Source organism: Lethenteron reissneri, chromosome 29 (genome assembly GCF_015708825.2).
Source record: "Lethenteron reissneri isolate LAM-NWPU_2019-01 chromosome 29, ASM1570882v1, whole genome shotgun sequence".
Taxonomy (NCBI): domain Eukaryota; kingdom Metazoa; phylum Chordata; class Hyperoartia; order Petromyzontiformes; family Petromyzontidae; genus Lethenteron; species Lethenteron reissneri.
In genome coordinates, this window is record NC_083807.1 from 2,942,506 (window position 1) to 2,964,585 (window position 22,080).

Consider the following 22,080-nt stretch of genomic DNA (forward strand, 5'->3'; position numbering starts at 1 on the left):
CCAGCAGTAGCAGCAAGAAAGAGAGACTGGCGGTCAGACACAGGCGGAAAGGCATATTGCTGGCCACCGACCCCATGTGTGCCGTGCCAGCTCACGAACAGCAATTGCCCCTATTCTTAGTTTTTTTCGGTAAAGTCACGTAGGTAAAACAATTCAAATTAATAAAAGTAAAATAAAATAAAAATCACGACGTTTCGGAGGCAATACAGTAATTTTGCTGTGACGGTTCCACCTGAAGACGGAAGCTTGTGTTGCCTCCGAAACGTCGTGATTTTTATTTAATTTTTATTTTACTTTTATTAATTTGAATTTTTTTACCTACGTGACTTTACCGAAAAAACCTAAGAATATGAATCCTTGCAGTCACGAAAGCTTCAAATCTAGAAGCAATTGCCCCGACAGACTGTTAAAGGTTATACGGGGGATCTTTGTCTGTCTGTGTGTGCCTGTGCGTGCGTAGTGTGTGCATGTGTACGTTGGATCTCAGTACCCCGCGGCAGCCGAAAAAAACACTATCCAGGCTCAGCCTTGCTGTGATGTGATGAGAAAGGGTCGCATTCATACGTTCATCGCTGACCTGTACCCAGAAGCATCTATATTTGACCAAAATTCACTTTGCTACGGTTGCGTGAGAATGGTAGCCCAGAGTAGCCGTGGATTTTGTTTGTACAAGTAGTCCCGCGCGTGTCTGGGCCAAACCGAGCAATTACAGGTCACGAGTCGAGTCATCAGCGCTGTGTTTGTTTTTCTGTACCAGTGGCTCTGTCCGCACACTCACACCTGCACAGAGCGAGTGTCAGTTTTGTCATCTCAGCTGCAATCGCATCGTGACGCCTGTATGTTTGGAGTTTGCGTGTCTCTCTCTCTCTCACTCTCTCCGTGGTCGTGTGGGATTTTCTGCAGGTCGTCCGGTTTTTCCCTCCACGTATAGAAACATCCTTTGAGATTATCTGGCTTCCTATCAATTTCCACGTGATAATCCACTTTTTTGATCTTTCATATGTGGCCAGGTCTCGTCTGAAAAAGAGAAAAATATCTCAGTGGTCCTTACTTGGTAAAGAAAACAAATGGGGTTCTCAATAAATAAATAAAGACAAATAACAGGCACACTCCGTTGCAACCTTTGGCAGATTTGTTTCCGATCCGGCTCGCTTCGTGGTCGAGTTTGTTCATCTGCAACGCAGCGGCGGTAAGAGACGGAGTAGAGGATAGGGATTTGAGATTTAACGAAGCCGTGACGCTGACTAAAAAAAGATAACCGTGGTGGAAATTCATTCTGCTCCGTCGTCGCTAACGCACGGAAAAGGGGATGCATCAGCTGTGTGGGGTTTTTAGCGGCGTGCGCTGCGGTATTGCTCTCCCACGTCGTGTCGCATTGTGGCGCGGTGTTATCTGGAAGCTTCTCCACGAGCTGAGATCGAAACGTCGGACATCGCGTCAAACAGCAGTGCGCGGTACAACCCGCAAACACGTCCGAAGACGTCTGACAATGTTGACAATGATGATGACGATGACGATGATGTTGACGGGATATAAATTTCTTACTGATGCCACACTTTGGTAGTAGGTACTCGTCAAATAGTTTGCGACAGCTGTCCCTGCTGGAGCAGCTCACTGCAGCATGCACCGTGCACGTGAATGTGCATGCGTGCCCTGGTTGCACGTGTAGTGAGCGGCTTGCGGGACACGTCGAGTAGAAGGCTTCTTGTTTATTAAGAACACACTGGGCGACGCATTGTGTAACGCAGCTACGCACAGGCGATCCTAACACTCACGGCACCATCGCCGGCATACAACTACGCAGCTGTCCGTTTAGCGTAGCGACCGCGGCAGAGAGGGCCTTGCAGCAGATCAGCCGCGCAGCGACGCAGCCAGGACCCAGGACTCCAAACAGCACCGAACTTCTGGTTCGGTCCTCCTGATATCCGCCCCGGCACGGGCAAGCTCCACCTCTGGCCACACCCCCTTCCAGAACCTTCTAGCCGGTTCCCGGAGCTTCTCGACTGACTCCGCCTTTCACCTTCACCCCAGATACACTCCCCTTATAATAAAGCATTGCGTAATGCAGCCATGACCGCAATTACCACTGCAGGCCAACAGGTGTCACCCTGTCACTACACATGCTTAGGATAATGAATAATGATCCACAGCGAAGTCGTCAGCATGCTCGGCTATGAACCAATTCAATTCCCGCTCACAACGACGCACCAGTGACGATTAGTATCTGAACCGCTCCGCAGCCTCCCTTAGGTCGATTCAGCCTCAAATGACTACCTGGTGCGTCGTGTACACGTCGCCACTGTGGAGACAAAGGTAGCCGGGCGTGATGTTGGCCACTCACCTACCCCTTGTGTGCCATGTCGGCCTTCACAGGTGCTCGCCAACAGGGAATCTTTGACTTTGTTTGCGTTGCGTGCGCGCGTGGCGGATGAGAGGCATGTCCCCGCTGAGTGGCAGGGCGCGCACGCCCCAGGGTGATGTCGCAGGGACAGATAACGCAACGCGGAGTGCGGGGTGTAGCGGTATCAACATGGACGTGTGAGTGGGAGGAAATGTGCTGCTGCTGCCGCCGCTGCTACCGCGTGAGTAATAAATAACGTTACGGCACAAGGCAAGGCGATGCGATGCCGCAGTGAGCAAGCGAGAGTGGTGGTGGCGTCGGGTGACGCGTGTTGCAGGCCTACACGTGGCGGGGGAGACGCACGTGGCCGCGTGCATGTAGCGCACGTTCCGGCTGCGTGTGCGTGAGTGCGCGCGTGTACGCTTTGAGCGGTGGGCGCGCTGCGCTACGAACACGGCGACCCAAGTTGGATTGCCGTTCGCGGCCAACACACCGGTGACGATTACCTGGACCGCTTCTGCACCTCCCCTAGGTCGACTCGGCCTCAAATGAGTACTTAGTACGGTGCGTAAATCTTCGCCACTGGGGAGACAAAGGCGGCCAGGCGTGGTGCTGGTAACCCACCCCCTCGTGTGCCGTGCCGGCCTTCATAGGTGCTATTCGCGAACAGCACTTGCCCCAAAAGTCTCCTACGGCTTTGGTGCCTTCTACGTGTTGATGGGATTGTTTGATCTAAATTGATTATGATGCAATTGCAGTGCAATTGGGAGAGAGGGGTATGTATATATAGAACAGTGAAGCGGGTGGCGATCGCACCCAACAAGCTACATTCACGCTCGGCACTGTGAACCCGGCGACCTGCGTTCGATTAACAGCCACGGCTGACGTCGAGTGACGTCCGAAGCCGCTCGTCCCCCTCGAAACCACCTCGCCGGCCGGCACCGACCAGCGTGGTGAAGTATGGTCAAACAGACGACCCCTCCGTGGCCGACACTGCGTGGGCAGGCGTAATCAAAGGGATTGTAAAATTAGTATTTGCCGATTATTATTATTATTACTGCAGCATGTTAACGTTACAGAAATGTATTTCTGACAGACCTGTTCTTCACCTGAGGACGGCTGCTTGCGTTGTGGCCGAAACGTCGTGAGAATTATTTTATTATGTTTTATTTTTATTATTTTATTACTTCCCTTCTACGTGACTTTACCGAAAGAACCAAGAAGAGGTTACAGAAATAGTTGGGTACGTTTTTTTATAGATATAGGGTGTCCCAAAATTCAGGACACAGGGTTATTATATTTATTTTAACAAGTCAAATAGGGTGAACTATTTCCTTTTAACAAATGTTCAAACTGACTTCCATTACCATTGATGCATTCTTGAATTATCTTTAGAAATGAATTTCGGCCTTTTTCTAAGATTTCAGGTGTGTGATCTTTGAACATTCATCAATTACGTTCCATCTCAACTCAGTCAACATTTATTTCCATTTTTGAATGTCATATGAAAATGAAAAAGAAGAAATATATATATTAATAATGATAATAGATCAAATATTAACTTAAAGAATAAACATAAAAAAATGTATGCCAGTGTTTAAATCAATATAATTTTCTTCTCTCGTGCATGGCTGATGTAAATGCAGCGCAACAGCTAGAATTTCATATGCAGGTGGTGAAGCCAGATAAATGTAATAACCACGTGTGTCCTGACTTTTGGGCCACCGTATTCAGTGAAAATAGGCAGAGGAAATCAGGAAGGTCGTGGACCTGGACTTGAACAGGAGAGGGGAGTCCACAGCATGGCCTGCTGTGGAAAGGGAGTTCCAGACAATACTCACGTCAAATTGCACGCCCGTACGATGAGCTTGCTGGAATGTGAACGCTCTCTGGTATTTCCTACTGCGTTATGCTCAGTGGCCCGATTGAATAAAATATCTTCAGTGAAAAGTGCCCGTTCGTTTAAAATTTAATTTCGATGGGAAATTTTTACTGCATTTCCTCTGAAGTCCTTTAATGCAGCTAGCCACATATCTCTTTGGAGCACCATTGTAATGCACCTCAATCTACGCACGGACACAGGAGGCAGCTGGTGCATTCATTTCCAGCTGTGCATAGCGTCCACGTGTGCGTGTGTCTGTGTGCCGAGTGGCGAGCGGTAGTGTGGCGGTTAGTGCTACGAACCCGGCGGCCCGAGTTCGATTCCCGCTCAGGGCCAACACCAGTGGCGATTATCTGAACCGGTCATTGGCTTCCCCTAGGTCGACTCAGCCTCAAATGAGTACCAGGTGCGGTGTGCAAACATCGCTGTTGGGGAGACAAAGGCGGCCGGGTGTGGTGTTGGCCACCCACCCCCTCGTGTGTCGTGCCGGCCTTCATAGGTGCTACTCGCTAACAGCACTTGCCCTAATTACTCTTCAAGGCTATACGGGGATTTTTGTATTTGTTTGTGCCGAGCCGGCCCTCATATGCCCTAGTCCTTTAAAGGTTGAATTGACCAGATCCACTCTGCTTCTGAACAAACAATTGAGTGGATACCACATCTAAAATTACATATTTAATCTGACTCTTATCAATCAATACAAAATAAGAAGAGAAGTCGCTAACGTCACTTGCCCCAAAAGTCTGTTAAGGCTACACGGGGGATCTTTGTCATTTGTGAGTCAGTGTGTACGTGCGTGTGAGTGTGGTTCGGTTTAACGTTGCTTTTTTGCCTCTTGTTTTTTTTTTAAGCCACGGACGAGAAATTCAAGGAATTTCTAACAAAAGCGAGGAAATGTTGGCTTAACCGCAAGGTCAAGCGAAGGTTTTTTTAATTCTGGGTCGCCGGGTTTGCGGTTCAGTGGGTTTCGAGTGCGTGCGTCTTCCCGCTGTCATTGGGTCTATGGGGCACGTGTGCTCGCGCGTACGCACACTCGCTGCACACGTGTGTTCAATAGGGCGCACGATTCGTCAAAAGTTGTTTAACCCTACGCTGCATAAGTATTAACCATGAACGTGCCACCGACCCGAGATATTTTTTTGTTAGGAAACATTTTTTTTTTATCTCTTGCTTATTTTTTTTTGTTCTACACTGTTGTATTGTACTTTGTCTATGTGCTCCGTGCATGTCCCGCCCCCGCAGAAGAGTCACGCGCCATATCGGGCATCTGCGGGCATTTGCGTCGTTGACGCACGCATTACGCCCGAAGTAAAGTTGCGTTTTGTTCGTGAGGAAAAGAACTGGCGGCATGCGTTGTTGTCTTCCCCCACCGCGGGAGAAGCTGACACAAGCTTACAAGCCAGTCCATTAAGAGAGCATTTGTCCTGCGCGCACGAACTCGCGGACGCGTCGTGCGTGTGTCACTCGCACGCTCGCGCGTTCCCACGCCACGCGGCGCGCTGATCACCGCTCCGGTACGCGTTGTCACTGAAAAATCGCTTACAAATGAATGCTGACTCTTTTTTTAATTTCAAAGTATTTTGCTGCCAATCTTGCCCAACAACTGACAGAGATCTGGTCACTGGCATCGGTGCGCTGTGCGGTGGGTCTCGGTGGGTGAGTCTCATTCGGTGAGCTGTGTGTTTGGGTGGTGGTGGTGGTGTTGGGGTGACAGCATCGACGTCGTGGTAACGGTGGCAGTGTCGGGGTTGTGGCGTTGATGTCGAGATGGCGTTGATGTCGAGATTGATGGCGACGTTGGCGCTGGCAATCGCGCGTCTGTCACGGTGGCAGGCAGTGAAGGCCCCACGTGCTTGTGCTGTGCGTCGCCTTCCCACCCCCCCCCGCCCCACGCAGCTGGAATACACGGCGCGCCTCGACTTCTTGTGGCGGCTGCAGGCGCGACAGGAGGTTGACGACATGCGGGAGCTGCGCGAGCACAACGAGAACCTCCTGCGCAACATCCTGCCCAACCACGTGGCGCAGTACTTCCTGGAGAAGGACCGCGACAACGACGTGAGTGACCCTCGTGGCTCGTCAACCCGCAGTGGCCTTCGAATGCTGCCCGAGAGGGGTGGGTTTCCAGAAGCACGCGGCACGCTAATCGAGCTGCCGCGTATCCTGTCACCTCGCGAATCTCGACCTCCTGTCGACGGCTTTCATCTCGCTAATACGCATCTCGATATATGGAGCAATATATCTCGCCGCTGGGCCACTCCAAGAGCCATCGTGGACCGCACCACCAAGTGATGTATGTATGTTGAACTTCATTCGCGCCGTACATAGCCGACCGTGCTCATCAGAGGTGCGAGGGAAGGACGAGAAACCAAACACAAAAATAAATGCGTTTTCAAACTAGATTTAAAAGTGCATAGCTCCAGTGGCTTCCGAATAACAGAATGGAAGAGCGTTCCCGACGGCCGCGGAACGCGCGGCTGAAAGCGCACGACGTGGTGACCATCTTCGTTCGACGGCTAACCAAAGGCCGCTGCTGCTGCTACGATGGCCCGAATTGTTGTGATGGTTTATGCTTCTTGACGAGACCAGCGAGTCATTGCGGTTCTGTTGTGGCAAACACTTTGTGTTGCTGCCCGCTTCACACAGCCCCCTTTCTTCATCACTCGCTCGCACGTCCACAGCTTGCAATTGCCAGTGATGGATAGGAGGTAAGGGTGCAGCCCTGCAAGTGTTTTTTTTGCTCATGATACTGCTGCGGGAAGGGCCTCCTCCACGAGAGCTCGCTCGCTCTATAGGGCTGGGATGACCGATAGATGGACATACAGAGACACGGATCTGATGGGTAGACACACACATACACAGATCGACGGACAGACGGGAGTTTAGCGCGATGGTTTACCCTCCTTGACGAGATTGGCGAGGGTGTCGCCATTCATTTGTGGCGGGTGCTTGTGAAGCCGTTGCTGGGGGAGGGGGGTCGAGGTGGTGCTAGTGGTGGCTATCTCAGGCAGCCGTCTGTCCCCAACAAAGCAGCCTCACGCGCTCAAGGAGCCGAACGGAGAGCGGGCCCACCGGCCCTCCTCTGCTGCCCTCCAACGACCGGGGCGACGAGGACACGACCGTCGTACAGAGCGGTGCGCGGCGATGCTTCGTTCTCGGTGGAGCGGCCCTCGCCCCGCGGCGTCTCGGAGCGCTTGGTGAACGATGAAAGCCGCAGCAGTGATTGAAAATCAAAACATTCTCAGAAATGGGTTAAAAATAGGTTAAAAGACGTGCGGTTGCTGCAAAGAAAACAAACCGTCGAATGTCATTGACTTTCCTCGCCCAGAAGTGTTCGTCTTAATATTACATCTTCATCATCAACGTCATCATCATCGTCATCATCATCGTTGGCTATGGTCTATCCACCGCTGGGTGAAGGCATCTCCCACGGTGATCCATCCAGATCCCGCACAGGAGCTGAGCAGCGCCACACGCTGCACACTGCACTACCCTGACGTGCAGTGCTAGATTCAACACTGAGTCGTTGTCGTCATCACCAGCAATGAATGAAGGTCATCATTAAATCCAAAAGAAGCCGCCCTGTGCACTGCGCGTCACCACGAAGCGAAGCCTTTGTTGCCAACTGTGTGGAACACTGCCGCTGCCGCTGCCGCACTTGAATAGATTGCAATCCAGCCGGCAAAGCTTGCCCATCCCATGCCAGGGCAGGATGAGACATCGGCACAATTGCGCTTCCAAAGCCCGCAGGTGGCGGCCGTGCGTGGCTCTCGCGCCGCTCCACCGCGGTCGTAATGTGGAGTGGGCAGCCTACGTCCCACGCAGCTGCCCTTGACGCGCCATCCGGGGGGGGGGGGGCTGTGGGTCGGCGCGTCATCGCCCTGCGGCACACAGGCTTGCACACCCTACCGATTTTTAAATTATTTTACGGCCGAATAAACTTTTCGAGTGCAGCCCGTCCTACGGGCGAGGCTATCTTCCCCATCGGCTCAGTCGCCTTCCGTAAACTTTTTAAGCGGGGTTCCAGTAGCCACACGACCTCGTGCCACACAACCACCGCTATACCACGACGACGCGCCATCCCACGCCACGTCACACCACGTCACACCGCGTAACACCGCGTCACACCACGTCACATCACGTCACTTCACACCACGTCACACCGCGTCACACCACGTCACACCGCGTCACACCACGTCACACCACGTCTCCGTCTCTGCTTCCGCCAGGAGCTCTACTCGCAGCAGTACGAGAAGGTGGGCGTCATGTTCGCCTCCATCCCCGAGTTCGCGGACTTCTACTCGCAGACGGAGAGCAACAACCAGGGCGTGGAGTGCCTCCGCCTCCTCAACGAGATCATCGCCGACTTCGACGAGGTGCGTGCACGCTTTGACAACAGCAACAACAAGCACCTCCACACGGCCACCGCCGGTTGATGTTGTTGTTGTTGTTCGGCATCTGGCTGATGGCCATGGACAAGGAGCGATACACTTTCGAGGCGTGACGGGGGTGGTGGGGGGCTTTTTTTGTTCCCATTCGGAGACCGCGCTTTGTGTTTACAGCTGGTCGTAGCTCTGGCTCGTTTGCAGCTTGCTGGCACCCTTCTGTCCCATGGCTTTCTCGTCGTTTGCAGAAATTGCTTCAGATTGGGCTGTGGTCAGTTAAACACAAGCAGGCTTTCGCTACCAATATTGTCCACAATAAAGGGTTTTTTTGGGGGGGGTTAGATCGCGTAAATATAAACGTGCCGCTAAACCCGCCACCAGTCGACACAGCCAATTAGTAAGACTCGTCACGTAAACAGAACGTGCCCGATTAGTGACAACTTCAGCACGCCGGCTGTGTGTTGGAGAGTAAACCCACGACGTTTACAAATCGAGTGCTGTGACGTTCCGCTCGTGATTACGACAGCAACAACCACGAGCTTGCGTCATCCACACGCTCATCGCCCGCCCACTCCCGCCGCACAGGCGAACGAGGTCACCAGGTTTGACCTCCCCACGCGCCTGGCAGGTGAAACAACAACGGGGCGAGCTCCGTTAAGTCCCACTCCGCCGTCGCGGGTCGCAGTCGCCGCGTTCGTCGCGACGGACGTTAAAGACCCCCCCGTGGCGTCGCTCGCAAGCGTTGGCCGCCACCGCCGCGTGCCGATGTCGCGGATCCGACTTTTGCCAAATTTGAGAATTACACCGCAGAATTACTCAACTGGGATTAGACACGCGGTGCGGTAATCGTCACCCCACCACCCATCCCTGCCGGCAGCCTTTGTCAGCCGGTTAAGTGCAAACCTTCGACGTGATGGCGATTTGTTGGTGACACCGCCCGTTTGTTGCAGCTGCTCGGGGAGGAGAGGTTCCAGGACATCGAGAAGATCAAGACCATCGGCAGCACCTACATGGCCGCGTCGGGGCTCTCTCCCGAAAAACAGGTGACTGCGGTCGGAGTGGTCATGGTGCAGGTGGTGGTGGTTGCGCTACGAGCCCGTGCCAACCCGGGTTCGATGCCTGCTCGCGGGGTAACACCGGTGATGATTATCTAAGGGCGGCCCTGGGCCTCCCCGAGGTCGACTCAGCCTCAAACGAGTACCTGGTGTGCTGTGTAAACATCGCCACTGGGGAGGCAAAGGTGGCCGGGAGTGGTGTTGGCCCACGCCCGCTCGCATGCCGTGCCGGCCTTCATAGGTGCTCGCTTAAAATAACTTTCCCCAACACTATGTTACAATCTAGAGTTGAAGTTTTCGTGACTGCAGGGATCCATACTCTTTGGTTCTTTCGGTAAAGATTTCGCGACCAATATCTTCCACAATACAAGTTTTTTTTTGCGTTAGATCATCGTGTAAATATAAATGTGTCGATAAACTCGCACACTTCCCGACACAGCCAATTAGTAAGGTTTGTCACGTAAACAGAACATGCCAATTCATAACTAGTACAGCACACCGGTGTGTTGGAGAGCCAAGCCACAACAGTTACAATCTCTGAGTCGAGTGGTGGCGGGTTTAACGACGTATTTATATATTTACGCGATCTAACCCAAAAAAGTCTGTTACAGGCTATACGCCGCAATATGCAGCCTCGATGTGTCTACACACTCAAGATGAGGGATTTGACGACAGCGTCCTTGGCTCGTGACATTACCGCGGGTATAAGGGCACGATGGGGGGGGGGGGAGTAGCGACTTTAAAGGGGAGTCGGGAGGAAAGGTGGGAGGGGGGAAGGGTGGAGGGAGGGTAGGGGAGGTGAGAGGGAGGGGAAGGAAGGTGGAGGGAGGGGAGGTGAGAGGGAGGGGTGGTGGAGGGGGGGGGTGGAGGGAGGGTAGGGGAGGTGAGAGGGAGGGGGGGGAAGGTGGAGGGAGGGTAGGGAGGTGAGAGGGAGGGGGGAAGGTGGAGGGAGGGGAGGTGAGAGGGAGGGGGGGTGGAGGGGGGGGGTGGAGGGAGGGTAGGGGAGGTGAGAGGGAGGGGGGGGGAAGGGTGGAGGGAGGGTAGGGGAGGTGAGAGGGAGGGGGGGAAGGTGGAGGGAGGGGAGGTGAGAGGGAGGGGGGGTGGAGGGGGGGTGGAGGGAGGGTAGGGGAGGTGAGAGGGAGGGGGGGAAGGTGGAGGGAGGGGAGGGGAGGTGAGAGGGAGGGGGGTGGAGGGGGGGGTGGAGGGCGGGGTGGAGGGAGGGTAGGGGAGGTGAGAGGGAGGGGGGGAAGGTGGAGGGAGGGGAGGTGAGAGGGAGGGGGGGTGGAGGGGGGGGTGGAGGGAGGGTAGGGGAGGTGAGAGGGAGGGGGGGAAGGTGGAGGGAGGGGAGGTGAGAGGGAGGGGGGTGGAGGGGGGGGTGGAGGGGGGGGTGGAGGGAGGGTAGGGGAGGTGAGAGGGAGGGGGGGAAGGTGGAGGGAGGGGAGGTGAGAGGGAGGGGGGGTGGAGGGAGGGGAGTAGAGGTGAGAGGGAGGGGGGAAGGTGGGGAGAGAGGGGATTGGAATGTTATTATATATTCTTTAATTCACGGTTGGCCCTGCTCAATGGGTCTGCGGTGCTGGTTATTCGGTCTCGTTGGGCAACTTAATTGGGCACCCGGCGAGCCCCGGGGCGTTTTCGACTGAATATTGAAAACCCCGCTGAGATCAAAGGAGCGAGATACGTTTCAGGCGGAGAGAATGCCATTGAAACCCTCAGCTCAAGTTTCCTTCATTAAATCAAGATCCATACTTGCCAAAGTCAATTGCTCTATCTTTCAAGATGAGAAATTGCACTTGATTTGTTTCTTTTTTCCTCTCCGAATGAAAATAATAATAAAACAGCCACAATTCGATTCAAGTTTTATTGTTTTTTGTGTGTACATTGGTTCAATTCCTGACAAAAAAAATTATCATGCGAGCCATTTTACATTATTCATAATTATCCTCATTTACAGCCTGTGTCAGTCAACTGCTGGATGAAGGCCTACCCACACTGTTCGAACAAAGACGGTCACCGCATCGCGCTTTCAGATGCGCTTCTGCGGCCGTCTGGAACGCTCTTCCTTCCGATATTATAAAGCCATTGGAGCTATGCACTTTTAAATCTAAATTAAAAACGAATTTCTTTAGAACTGCTTTTTTGTGTTTATTTCGTTGCTTTCTCCCGTACCTCCGATTGTTGTTGTTGTTTGAGCAGACTTCACCGTGCTAGTCAGCATGGGTTGGCGAAGGTGGGTGATCGGGCCAGGACCGGCTCAGAAATCACTTGCCCGCCCATGTTAACCTTCTTCTTGGTTCTTTCGGTGAAGTCACGTAGAAGGGAAATAATAAAATAATAAAAATAAACAAATAATATGATATTATAATATATTATTTACCTTCTACGTGACTTTACCGAAAGAACCAAGAAGAAGAATCCCTGCAGTCACGAAAGCTTTAAATCATGTTAACCTTGTCCAAGAATATAATTCAGGTGACCGGCTTCATTGCGCACTGCGCCGACCACTGCTCGGCCATGTCCCCGACTCCCCCTAACCCCATGACTGATTGCCTACGTGAGTTGATTTTGTCCTTTATCAAAATCATCCCACCGTTGTTGCACCGGGGTGTTTAATTCCATGCGTAAATACATGTCCGTTTAATGTCACCAAAACGGTATCCCTTTTTCCCTACCGGCTCCTGAACACGTGGCGTTTAGATCGGTGAAATGATTGGCCTGAGCCTCCCTTTAACCCCGCCGCTATTATCTTTACCGTTCGTGCCTCTTTTTTTACACATCCCGAAAGTTCCGCACTTTTTTAAAAGAACATTGTAATGTTATATAACGTCGTTTATAAGAGTTATGATTTCGCGGCAGCTATTAAAGCCGCGTGGATGACAATAAGGAAACTTGCAAATCATGGACACGAGTGTTTGCCCAGACCCAAAACAACAACAACCAAAAAAAGATCCACCGATACGCAAATTGGACGACAGAATAACATCCCCGTTTCAAGGTGATTGAGATTGTAACAACGGCGATAATTGGTACGGGGCAATTTACACCGCTGCCATCATAACTTTTTCATTTGCGTGTTGTTGTTGTTCCGTACAATCCGTTGCACCAATTGGGCTCATGGCACCGTGTGTGAGTTGCGAGTGGGCTTCGTACCCCGGTGAATTATGCGGAGCAGAGTGTTCCGAGAAGTTTGGCGTTAAAAAATCTAAACAAGCGTGTTACCCCAGGGGCGAATACAAATCCCGCCCCGCCAAAACGTGAAATTCTTCGCATCGTGTCGCAAAGAAGTTGAGGACTTCGCAGAGGCTCCTTCACACGCAGGTGTTAGGTTAAGCTCGCGAGTAATCCAACACAAATTTGTAAAAAGTATTTTTTTTTTATCCAAGGAAGTCTCTTTCTTGAGTTGTCAGGATCCTTATTCTTAGGTTTTTTTTTTCGTTTAAGTCACGTAGGTAATAAATAATAATAATAAAATAATTATAAATGAAAATAACAAATTAAATCAAGGCCTTTTTTAAGGCAACACAAGTCTCCGTCTTCAGGTGGGACCGTCAAAGCCAAATTTACTGTATCAAGATGAAGACGGACACTTGTGTTGCCTCCGAAACGTCGTGATTTAATTTAGTTATTTTCATTTATTTTATTCTTATTATTTTTTACCTACGTGACTTTACCGAAAAAACCTAAGAATATGAATCCTTGCCGTCACGAAAGCTTCAAATCTAGAATGAGGATCCTTATTGATGAACATCCTGCTTGGGTTGCTTGCCCAACTTTCTTTCCGCACCTCCGATTCGCACGGCTGGCTACGTACGATGCAAAAGAAGTTCAACGTACGTACATTGTATGTAGACTGAGATTAGAACCTTGAGAATAAGAGCAAAAATGTTATTTACAGCCCCCTTGTCAATTCAATGCTGGAGGAAGGCCCTCACCACGCCACCGCCCGGGCATTGGGAGTTGCTTGGCCACACTTCGCCGCGTCGGTCAGTGTGGGTTGGTGTAGGGGTGGGGGCCCAGGACCAGTTGAGATTATTGCTCGGCACTGATGGCAGCCGTGGCTGGGGGTCGAACTCAGAATTCTACGTTTGTAGTGCAATGCGCTTGACCACTGTACCAACAGTCTTCCCTTAGTGGTTCTTTAAAAAAAAAACGTGCAGCCCTTTTCTCAATCCACTGCTGGATGAAGGCCTTGCCACGCCACGTCGACCACGGCGTTTGTTTGTCCATACCTCACCACGCTGGCTTGATGGTTTCTCACCTGGCTATGAAGAACGTCAACGGCCCGGTCTGCCTCTCACACTGACAGCGGTTGAGTTACATCCGCCACACTGTGATGGATGAAACGCAACCACCACCCCCCTCACTTCTATTCCTGCTTCTTCCCTCGCACCGCTCCACTTTGAGATTCCTCCTCCTCCCACCATCATCAACATCGTCTATTTTATTCCCAACAAGCTCCTACAGTGAGCTTGCTCAATGACAAGAAACGCGTTAAACTCTTACCCACCACAAGCTTGATCGTTCTGTTTGTTCTGGCCGCCGTTGACTTCCTGGGCCTGCCCTCAGAGACTGCGTGTAGGTAAATCGATGATGCGCTGCCACGGTGATTTTATTCACCGACTAAACACCGATGGCCGGGGCGTGCGTCTCCGTGCGTGCGTGTGTCTGCGTGTGTGTGCGTCTCCGTGCGTGCGTCTGCGTGTGTGTGCGTCTCCGTGCGTGCGTCTGTGTGCGTCTGCGTGTGTGTGCGTCTCCGTGCGTGCGTCTGCGTGTGTGTGCGTCTGCGGGTGTGTGCGTCTGTATGTGTGTGCGTCTCCGTGCGTGCATCTGCGTGTGTGCGTCTCCGTGCGTGCGTCTGTGTGCGTCTGCGTGTGTGTGCGTCTCCGTGCGTGCGTCTGCGTGTGTGTGCGTCTGCGTGTGTGTGCGTCTCCGTGCGTGCATCTGCGTGTGTGCGTCTCCGTGCGTGCGTCTGTGTGCGTCTGCGTGTGTGTGCGTCTCCGTGCGTGCGTCTGCGTGTGTGTGCGTCTGCGTGTGTGTGCGTCTGTGTGTGTGTGCGTCTCCGTGCGTGCATCTGCGTGTGTGCGTCTCCGTGCGTGCGTCTGTGTGCGTCTGCGTGTGTGTGCGTCTCCGTGCGTGCGTCTGCGTGTGTGTGCGTCTGCGTGTGTGTGCGTCTCCGTGCGTGCATCTGCGTGTGTGCGTCTCCGTGCGTGCGTCTGTGTGCGTCTGCGTGTGTGTGCGTCTCCGTGCGTGCGTCTGCGTGTGTGTGCGTCTGTGTGTGTGTGCGTCTCCGTGCGTGCATCTGCGTATGTGCGTCTCCGTGCGTGCGTCTGTGTGCGTCTGCGTGTGTGTGCGTCTCCGTGCGTGCGTCTGCGTGTGTGTGCGTCTGTGTGTGTGTGCGTCTCCGTGCGTGCATCTGCGTATGTGCGTCTCCGTGCGTGCGTCTGTGTGCGTCTGCGTGTGTGTGCGTCTCCGTGCGTGCGTCTGCGTGTGTGTGCGTCTGCGTGTGTGTGCGTCTCCGTGCGTGCGTCTGCGTGTGTGTGCGTCTGCGTGTGTGTGCGTCTCCGTGCGTGCATCTGCCTGCGTGTGCCAGAACTCCGAGGACGAGTGGGCCCACCTCAGCTGCCTCGCCGACTTCGCGCTGGCCATGAAGGAGACGCTGCGAGACATCAATACGCACTCCTTCAACAACTTCGAGCTCCGCGTGGGTACGTTCGCATCGCTAAGAGGTGGTGGGAGCATCCTTGTAAAAACGTGATAACCCTCAAACGCCCATTGCCCAGGAAGTAAAGTTTTTTGTTGGGTGTAGTGGAGACCAATTGGAAGACTGAAGGGCAGATAGTTGGATTATGTGGGTTCGGATCTTGGAGGACACGTGCATACTCCCTTGCATAAAGTCTGTAAGCGATGGGCAAGAAGGCACACATTGTGAGTGCGAGTTGCAGTTACAACATGCGTCTTGTAGTAGGTTTTTACCCTTTAAACTGGTACAAAACTGACACCTTTATACAAGGCATCATGTTTGCAATAACCACAACACAAGCAGTCAAAATGCAAACAAAAAGAAACAACTCTGATAATGATCGTCTTGGTTCTTTCGGTAAAGTCACGTAGAAGAGGACGGCTGCTTGCGTTGTGGCCGAAACGTCGTGAGAATTATTTTATTATGTTTTATTTGTATTATTTTATTACTTCCCTTCTACGTGACTTTACCGAAAGAACCAAGAAGATGAATCCCTGCAGTCACGAAATCTTTAAATCGAAATTTAATGAAAATGATATGCACTGTCCTTGAAGTTGATTGGTCCACACCCGAGACAGCTTTTCTTAGAGCCTAGTCTCCATTGGTGTTGGACCAGATGACGCCAAAAGGCGTACAACTCAAAAACAGCGCACTATCAGAATATTGAGAGCTCGGGGTAACGTGCATCTTCTTAGCTATGGGGAAGAAACCGGAGAACCCAGGGGAAACGCATTCACCACTGGTAGAGAACGCAACTCAAGTTCTTTACACGCGTCTCTGTGTCGACCTCGCAGCCTGTGCGTGATGATCTGTTGAAGGGTAGAGAACGTTGGCAGCGAGGGGGTGGTGGTGGCATTGACGGTTCTCGATCTGGCACAGCGAAGAGGTCGGCAACCACGCGACACACAGATATCTCCTCTCAGCCCGAATCGATCAATAGAGACACCCCCCCCCCTAACCACCGCTCCCCTCCCCACCCGCCTATTACGAGTGCCACTGTTTCTACAGAAGCCCTAATTTCCCAGCGAGCGCCAAGCACGGCGAGGGGCAGTTACTGTGAAAAATAGCAACGGGTGCAATTGCGTTGGCCCATTACCGGACATAACGAGATAGAGCGGTGGCAGGCCGATAACCACCAAGCCCCCCGGTGAAGTGGCTAACTCGGGGAAGATTGCTTACAGCAGACAGGGCCGCAATGGATGTTGCTAATGTTAATGCATCGCTAATAATAACAGTGATCCATTGCTGGATGAAGGCCCTCTCTATGCCCTGTCGGCAAGGCTGTAGCCATGGAGTCAACATTGTGGGGGACCAAATCTTCCAGGGTGTCTGGGGGTCCCAACCCAGAAAAATATCTAAATTTTAAAACTAATTTCTTGCCTAAAATATTAAAAAATTCACTAACACATGGGATGGACTTTTTATTTATTTTTTACAATAATGTCTAATAGTGTATTGCATTACATTGCTCTGTTTTTACTTTTTAACCATTTCTTGTTTCATTGCATGTAATGGCAGAGATTATGGATTAATAAAGAACAACCATAACCACAATCATATAAACAGAAATCTATGCATTGATTTACATGAAGACAAGTCCAGATATTGTGGCAAAGGTTTAGCAAAGTGTTGTTTTTATTTACATAGCATAGCAATTAGTGTTTTATAGCAATATATTGGGGGGGGGGGCATTTTGAGCATATTTGAATATTGGGGGGGATGTGTCCCCCCCAATATATATTATAATTACGACCCTGCCTGTCGGTCGTTGTGGTCATTTGTACGCATGTATGTTGCACTTCTTTAGCACCAAATGCATATTTCATTGTGCGTGTTAGTGTGGGTTAGTGCGGGTTAGTGCAAATCAGTGCGTGTAAGTGTGGGTTATTGCTGGTGAGTGGGGGTTAGTGCCGGTTGGTATGGGTTAATGTGGGTTGGCAGGGAGGAGGAGAGGCGGAATTTTACATCCACGACATGTTCGTCACCGGGGTTATTTAACCATACTTCAGGCTGCCCTGGTTATTACCGCATCGCGTCCATTCCCACTTTGGAATTCCCTCCCATCATCGTTTCTTCTCCCAAGCTCTTACAACAATAACCCTGCTCGATTCAAGAAACGTGTTTACGTTCATCTAGGCCGCGGTAGCGAGACGTTAACTACCACAGCTGGTATGGAGGAGGTCGTGGGTTTGATCCTGACCCTGATGCCTGTATATTTGTCATTTGTATGTCTTTCTTTCCCCGTGGTCGCGTGGGTTTTTTTATCCGGGTCCTTCGGTTTTTCCCTCGACATTTAGAATCAACATGCATTTACAGAGTATTTGGTTGTTATAAATGTCCACGCAATAAGCGACTTCGTTGAGACAATGCATTTGTGTGGCCAGGTCGCTTCTGAAAAAAGAGCTATATAGCATCAGTGCGCCTTACCTGGTTAAATAAAAAAAAAGTTAAATAGTTATGATGCCTTTCGATTTAAAGCTTTCGTGACTGCAGGGATTCATCTTCTTGGTTCTTTCGGTAAAGTCACGTAGAAGGAAAATAATAAAATAATAAAAATGAAACATAAGAAAATAATTATCACGACGTTTCGGCCACAACGCAAGCAGCCGGCTGCTTGCGTTGTGACCAAAACGTCGTGAGAATTTATTATGTTTAATTTTTATTATTTTATTATTTTCCTTCTACGTGACTTTACCGAAAGAACCAAGAAGGAGTTATGATGCCGTCAGTTTCGCATTTGCGGATTTTAGGGCCCATGCTCCCTAAATGTAAAAATAACATGAATAACTAAAAATGTAAAATCATCATCGCTCGTCTTCCCGTTCGGCTGCGGCACGGCACGCGTTCCGCAGGCATCTGCCAGGGCCCCGCGGTGGCGGGCGTCATCGGCGCGCGGAAGCCGCAGTATGACATCTGGGGCAAGACGGTGAACCTGGCGAGCCGCATGGACAGCACGGGCCTCAGCAGCCGGATCCAGGTGCCCGAGGAGACCTACCAGATCCTGCGCGGCCGCGGCTTCGCCTTCGAGTACCGCGACGAGATCTACGTGAAGGGCATCAGCGAGCAGGAGGGCAAGCTGAGGACCTACTTCTTGATCGGCCGCGTGAGCCCCACGCCGCTCGTGACGTACCCGCGACGGCTCGCTGGCCAGAACTCGCTTGCCGCGGTCGTCTTCAGCCTCGTGCAGTCGCGCAACCGCCAGAAGCAGAAGGCGGCAATGCTGAGAGACGGGGGCGGCGGCGGCGGCGGCGGCGGTGGTGGCGGTGGATCGGGAGCTGTGGGAAGTGGAGGTGGCGGCGGTGGCGTTGGCGGTGGCGTTGGCGTTGGGGGTACGGGCGGATCGGTGGGCGTGCCGCGTACGTTCAGCGCGCACAGCAACGGCGGCGGGCGCAGCGGCAGCAGCAGCAGTCACTTGCAGCAGCAGGCGCAGTCGCCCAGCAGCCCTCTGCCGCAGCTCCTCAAAGTGCCGGAGACGCACCAGCAGCAGCAGCAGCACCAGAAGGTGGAGCCGGCCGAACACGCCGTCCCGTAGCGAGCGCCGGTCGCGACGCTAACGCGGACCCGGGCCGGGGTCCGTTTGAAAGAATGAGAGAGAAAATGAAATGGGTTTGAAAACGACGAATATAAAGTGGAATATTAAAAAAAATGTAAGTGATGGTGATGAGGGAATGAGAAAATGGAACAAATATGGCTAGCAAGGATGCAGTTGCATCTTTTTTAAAGGTTACGTAGCTGAGCATGTCACGCTTCTATGACAAGTGCCAGTTTTTGTTTTCTTTTTAAAATTGTGTTCATTGGACAGTGTTGATCGACACTAACCCATGCAGTGTTTGGCGTGTTTCGACGCAATAGTGTAACGACGTGCAATGTACCGTCCCAGCACCTTTGATGGCCCCAACTCCTGGCCCTCGCGAACCCACGTACCGGTGTCTTGATTCTGGTTGTTCTTAAAACTTACAATAACGCAAAAAAAACATTGATGAAAAAAAAATTTATTCCGTCTTCGTTACATTCCTAATTCAATGCGGCAGTGTTAAGCACTTTGACTATGTCCTACTCACTGCTAAGCATTACGACCAAAGGCAATCAGGCAGGACTGATTATGATTTGAATGCTTGCGACGGTTGTAGCCTGCTGGCTTACGTTCCTGTCAGCCGGCACCGTGTTACTTTGCCCCCACAACTTGCGTTGTACAATTAAGAGCGCAGCATTGCTTGACCGTGCGTATTAGACAGTGGGGCTTAACGCTTCGGGCTAATGTACCCTAAAGAGAAGGCTACAAAAGACACAGACACAATACATTATATATATGCGAGCGCGTGTAATATATTGTATGCATACTCTAAAGCGGCCGTTTGGGAACAGATGCGAGCCGTGGGCTGCTGCGTCCGATAGCAGCAGAAGCCACCGGGTCGGTGATGATGATGAGAGAGACGCACGGAAGACCTCCCGGCCGTGCCGTGCCATGCGCGAGACAGCCGGGGCGTATCCCCTTGTAGCCCCCTACCCTGTGAGTGACCCCCCCCCCCCCAAGCCTCCTCCTTAGCCAGCCCGTTGCCCCCCCCCCCCCCTTCCCCTCGCCTCCCATGGGCGGGGAGGCTCGGTGCATGCGTCCGGTCCCCCTCTTCTTGGCGTCACCCTCAGAGCGCAGCCGCCGATATTTCGCCGCGCGCGTCGCAGAGCCGGACGATTCAGCCGGGCGAGCAAGCGAGCGAGCGTGCGGGCGCTGCTGAGCGGTGCGCGCGCGCGCGTGACCTTCGTTGCAATACTGCCGAGCCCGTGGCGGTGTCGATCGACGATGCACCCTGCCGCCGCCCAAAGCCACTGGGGGCGCGAACTTGACGGTCGGCTGAAAACACGGGAGAAATAAATACCGTCATGGTACATTTTTTAACGCACTCGCACGCAAGCACGCGCGCAAGCACACGCGCGCACACCTGACAAAATCGGAATGCCCCGCAGCTAATCGTTAGCGCCCGTGCTTATTCACTCGAGGCTGCTAATGCATGCATGGCAGGGTTACGCAGAATATACGAAGGGGCCATTCCGTTGTGTGTGGCGCAGTCACGCTCTCCGTGTTGGGATGGCAGAGGCTGGTGGCATCGTTGCCTAGCAACCTCCTCCCCCCCCCCCCCCCCCCTAAAAATGGGATTCTATGCAGGTTATTTCCATCTGCTGGTGCGACGTAATAACGAGATAATGAATACACAGGCGGGACACGGGGCTGCAGAGCGATCCGTTGGTTTTGGGAGGGGAGCGCGGGGCAGGGGGGGGCACTGTCGAAATGCCATCAGCCACTTGCCGTGGCTTGCCCCCGGGGGGAAAAAAACAAAAAAACTAAGCCATTCATCAGTGTCATTTATGTTTTTTAACATAAAGATAACAAAAAAACACTACTTTATTGCAAAAAGAAAAGCCTTTCACCATATATTGGTTGTGTAAATAGAATTCACAAAACACATTCTTGACCTTTTTGTATACTGTACATTGTTTTAAAATGTGTTTCTTTTTTTCCCCGACAAATTAATTGTACATAATGGTGGAAAATATTTTTTTTGGGGGGGAGGGAATTTTTTTTTGGTCGTTTCTTTAATTTTTAATAACTTTTTTTTGTTAAGCGATGTTTTAAAAATATATATTACGTGCCAGCACCTCTGTGAGAGTTTTACATCGTAACAAATAAATGGGTAGTCATTGTTTATTTCTGTTCGGCGAGCTTTTATTTTTCTATTTACGATCATCGCATGACTGGTCAAACAACGAAAGGCGATCTCGGTTTTTTTTTTTAAATAAAGGGGAGTTCTGCATTGCTCAACAACAACAAAACGTGCGATTTAAACGTGGATTTAAATATCGGTGCATGCTCGGGTTGTGGACAGAGCTCTCGTGTGCAATGGCGTGCCTTTTTGTTTGCTTTACTAAGACACAACAACAACAAAAATATGCATCCACCTGTCTGGTTTATTGGTAAGAATTATGCTGTGTATGGGTTTTTTTGTATTCGTTTAATTTTGAGCGATAAAAAAAGCGGAAAATTCTGATGGAACTCCGAGGTCATTGAATTCAGCAGTCGCGTCGGTAGTACAGGTGATTGCCTCGCTCCGACACAAGCGTCGCGAGACGACGGATGTAGCCCAGACGATGTCGAATGGTCCCCGTGAAGGGCAAACCACTCGAGAGATTCTCAGATGCGGTCCGAAGCGATTCGGCCATTCGCCGACGTTTTCTCGGCGATTTGCAGATACGCCGCCGCCCTACGACTTGAAACACGTGGACGGTGCTGAGAAGTCGTGTGGTCCATGGGCGATAAGGGTTTGCTGGTCGTAGCCACAGACGCACGCAGCAATGAGCCGGTGATGGAAATCCCACGTTCCTATGACGGCGGTGAGTACAGCATATCCATAGGACAACGCACGGTCGACTTTGTCACAAAGTGCTACCTATTTTATATACCCCGCAGGGGTGATGGGCTGAGTCTAGCCTCAACCTGGATTTTAACTCTGAGCCACCTGACCCGTGACCAGCCATAGGTGACCAGCCATAGGTGACCTGTCATTCATAGGTGACCAGCCAGAGGTAATCAGCCATAGGTAACCAGCCATAGGTGACCTGTCATAGGTGACCAGCCAGAGGTAACCAGCCATAGGTAACCAGCCAGAGGTAACCAGCCAAAGGAAACCAGC

The 22,080-nt window shown here is 51.7% G+C and overlaps 1 protein-coding gene across 1 annotated transcript in view; it reads left to right on the plus strand.

Annotated features, from left to right (window-relative positions):
* The window catches only part of ADCY8 (adenylate cyclase 8), a 92,795-nt gene extending 71,360 nt beyond the window's left edge, over positions 1–21,435 (plus strand). Inside the window, exons 15-19 of the mRNA XM_061562393.1 lie at positions 6,120–6,278; positions 8,450–8,596; positions 9,556–9,648; positions 15,248–15,362; positions 18,250–21,435. Of these exons, the coding sequence (XP_061418377.1) occupies positions 6,120–6,278; positions 8,450–8,596; positions 9,556–9,648; positions 15,248–15,362; positions 18,250–18,929 (1,194 nt within the window). The 3' untranslated portion in view covers positions 18,930–21,435. The remainder of the gene's footprint in view (positions 1–6,119; positions 6,279–8,449; positions 8,597–9,555; positions 9,649–15,247; positions 15,363–18,249) is intronic.
* Positions 21,436–22,080: the final 645 nt, after the last annotated feature.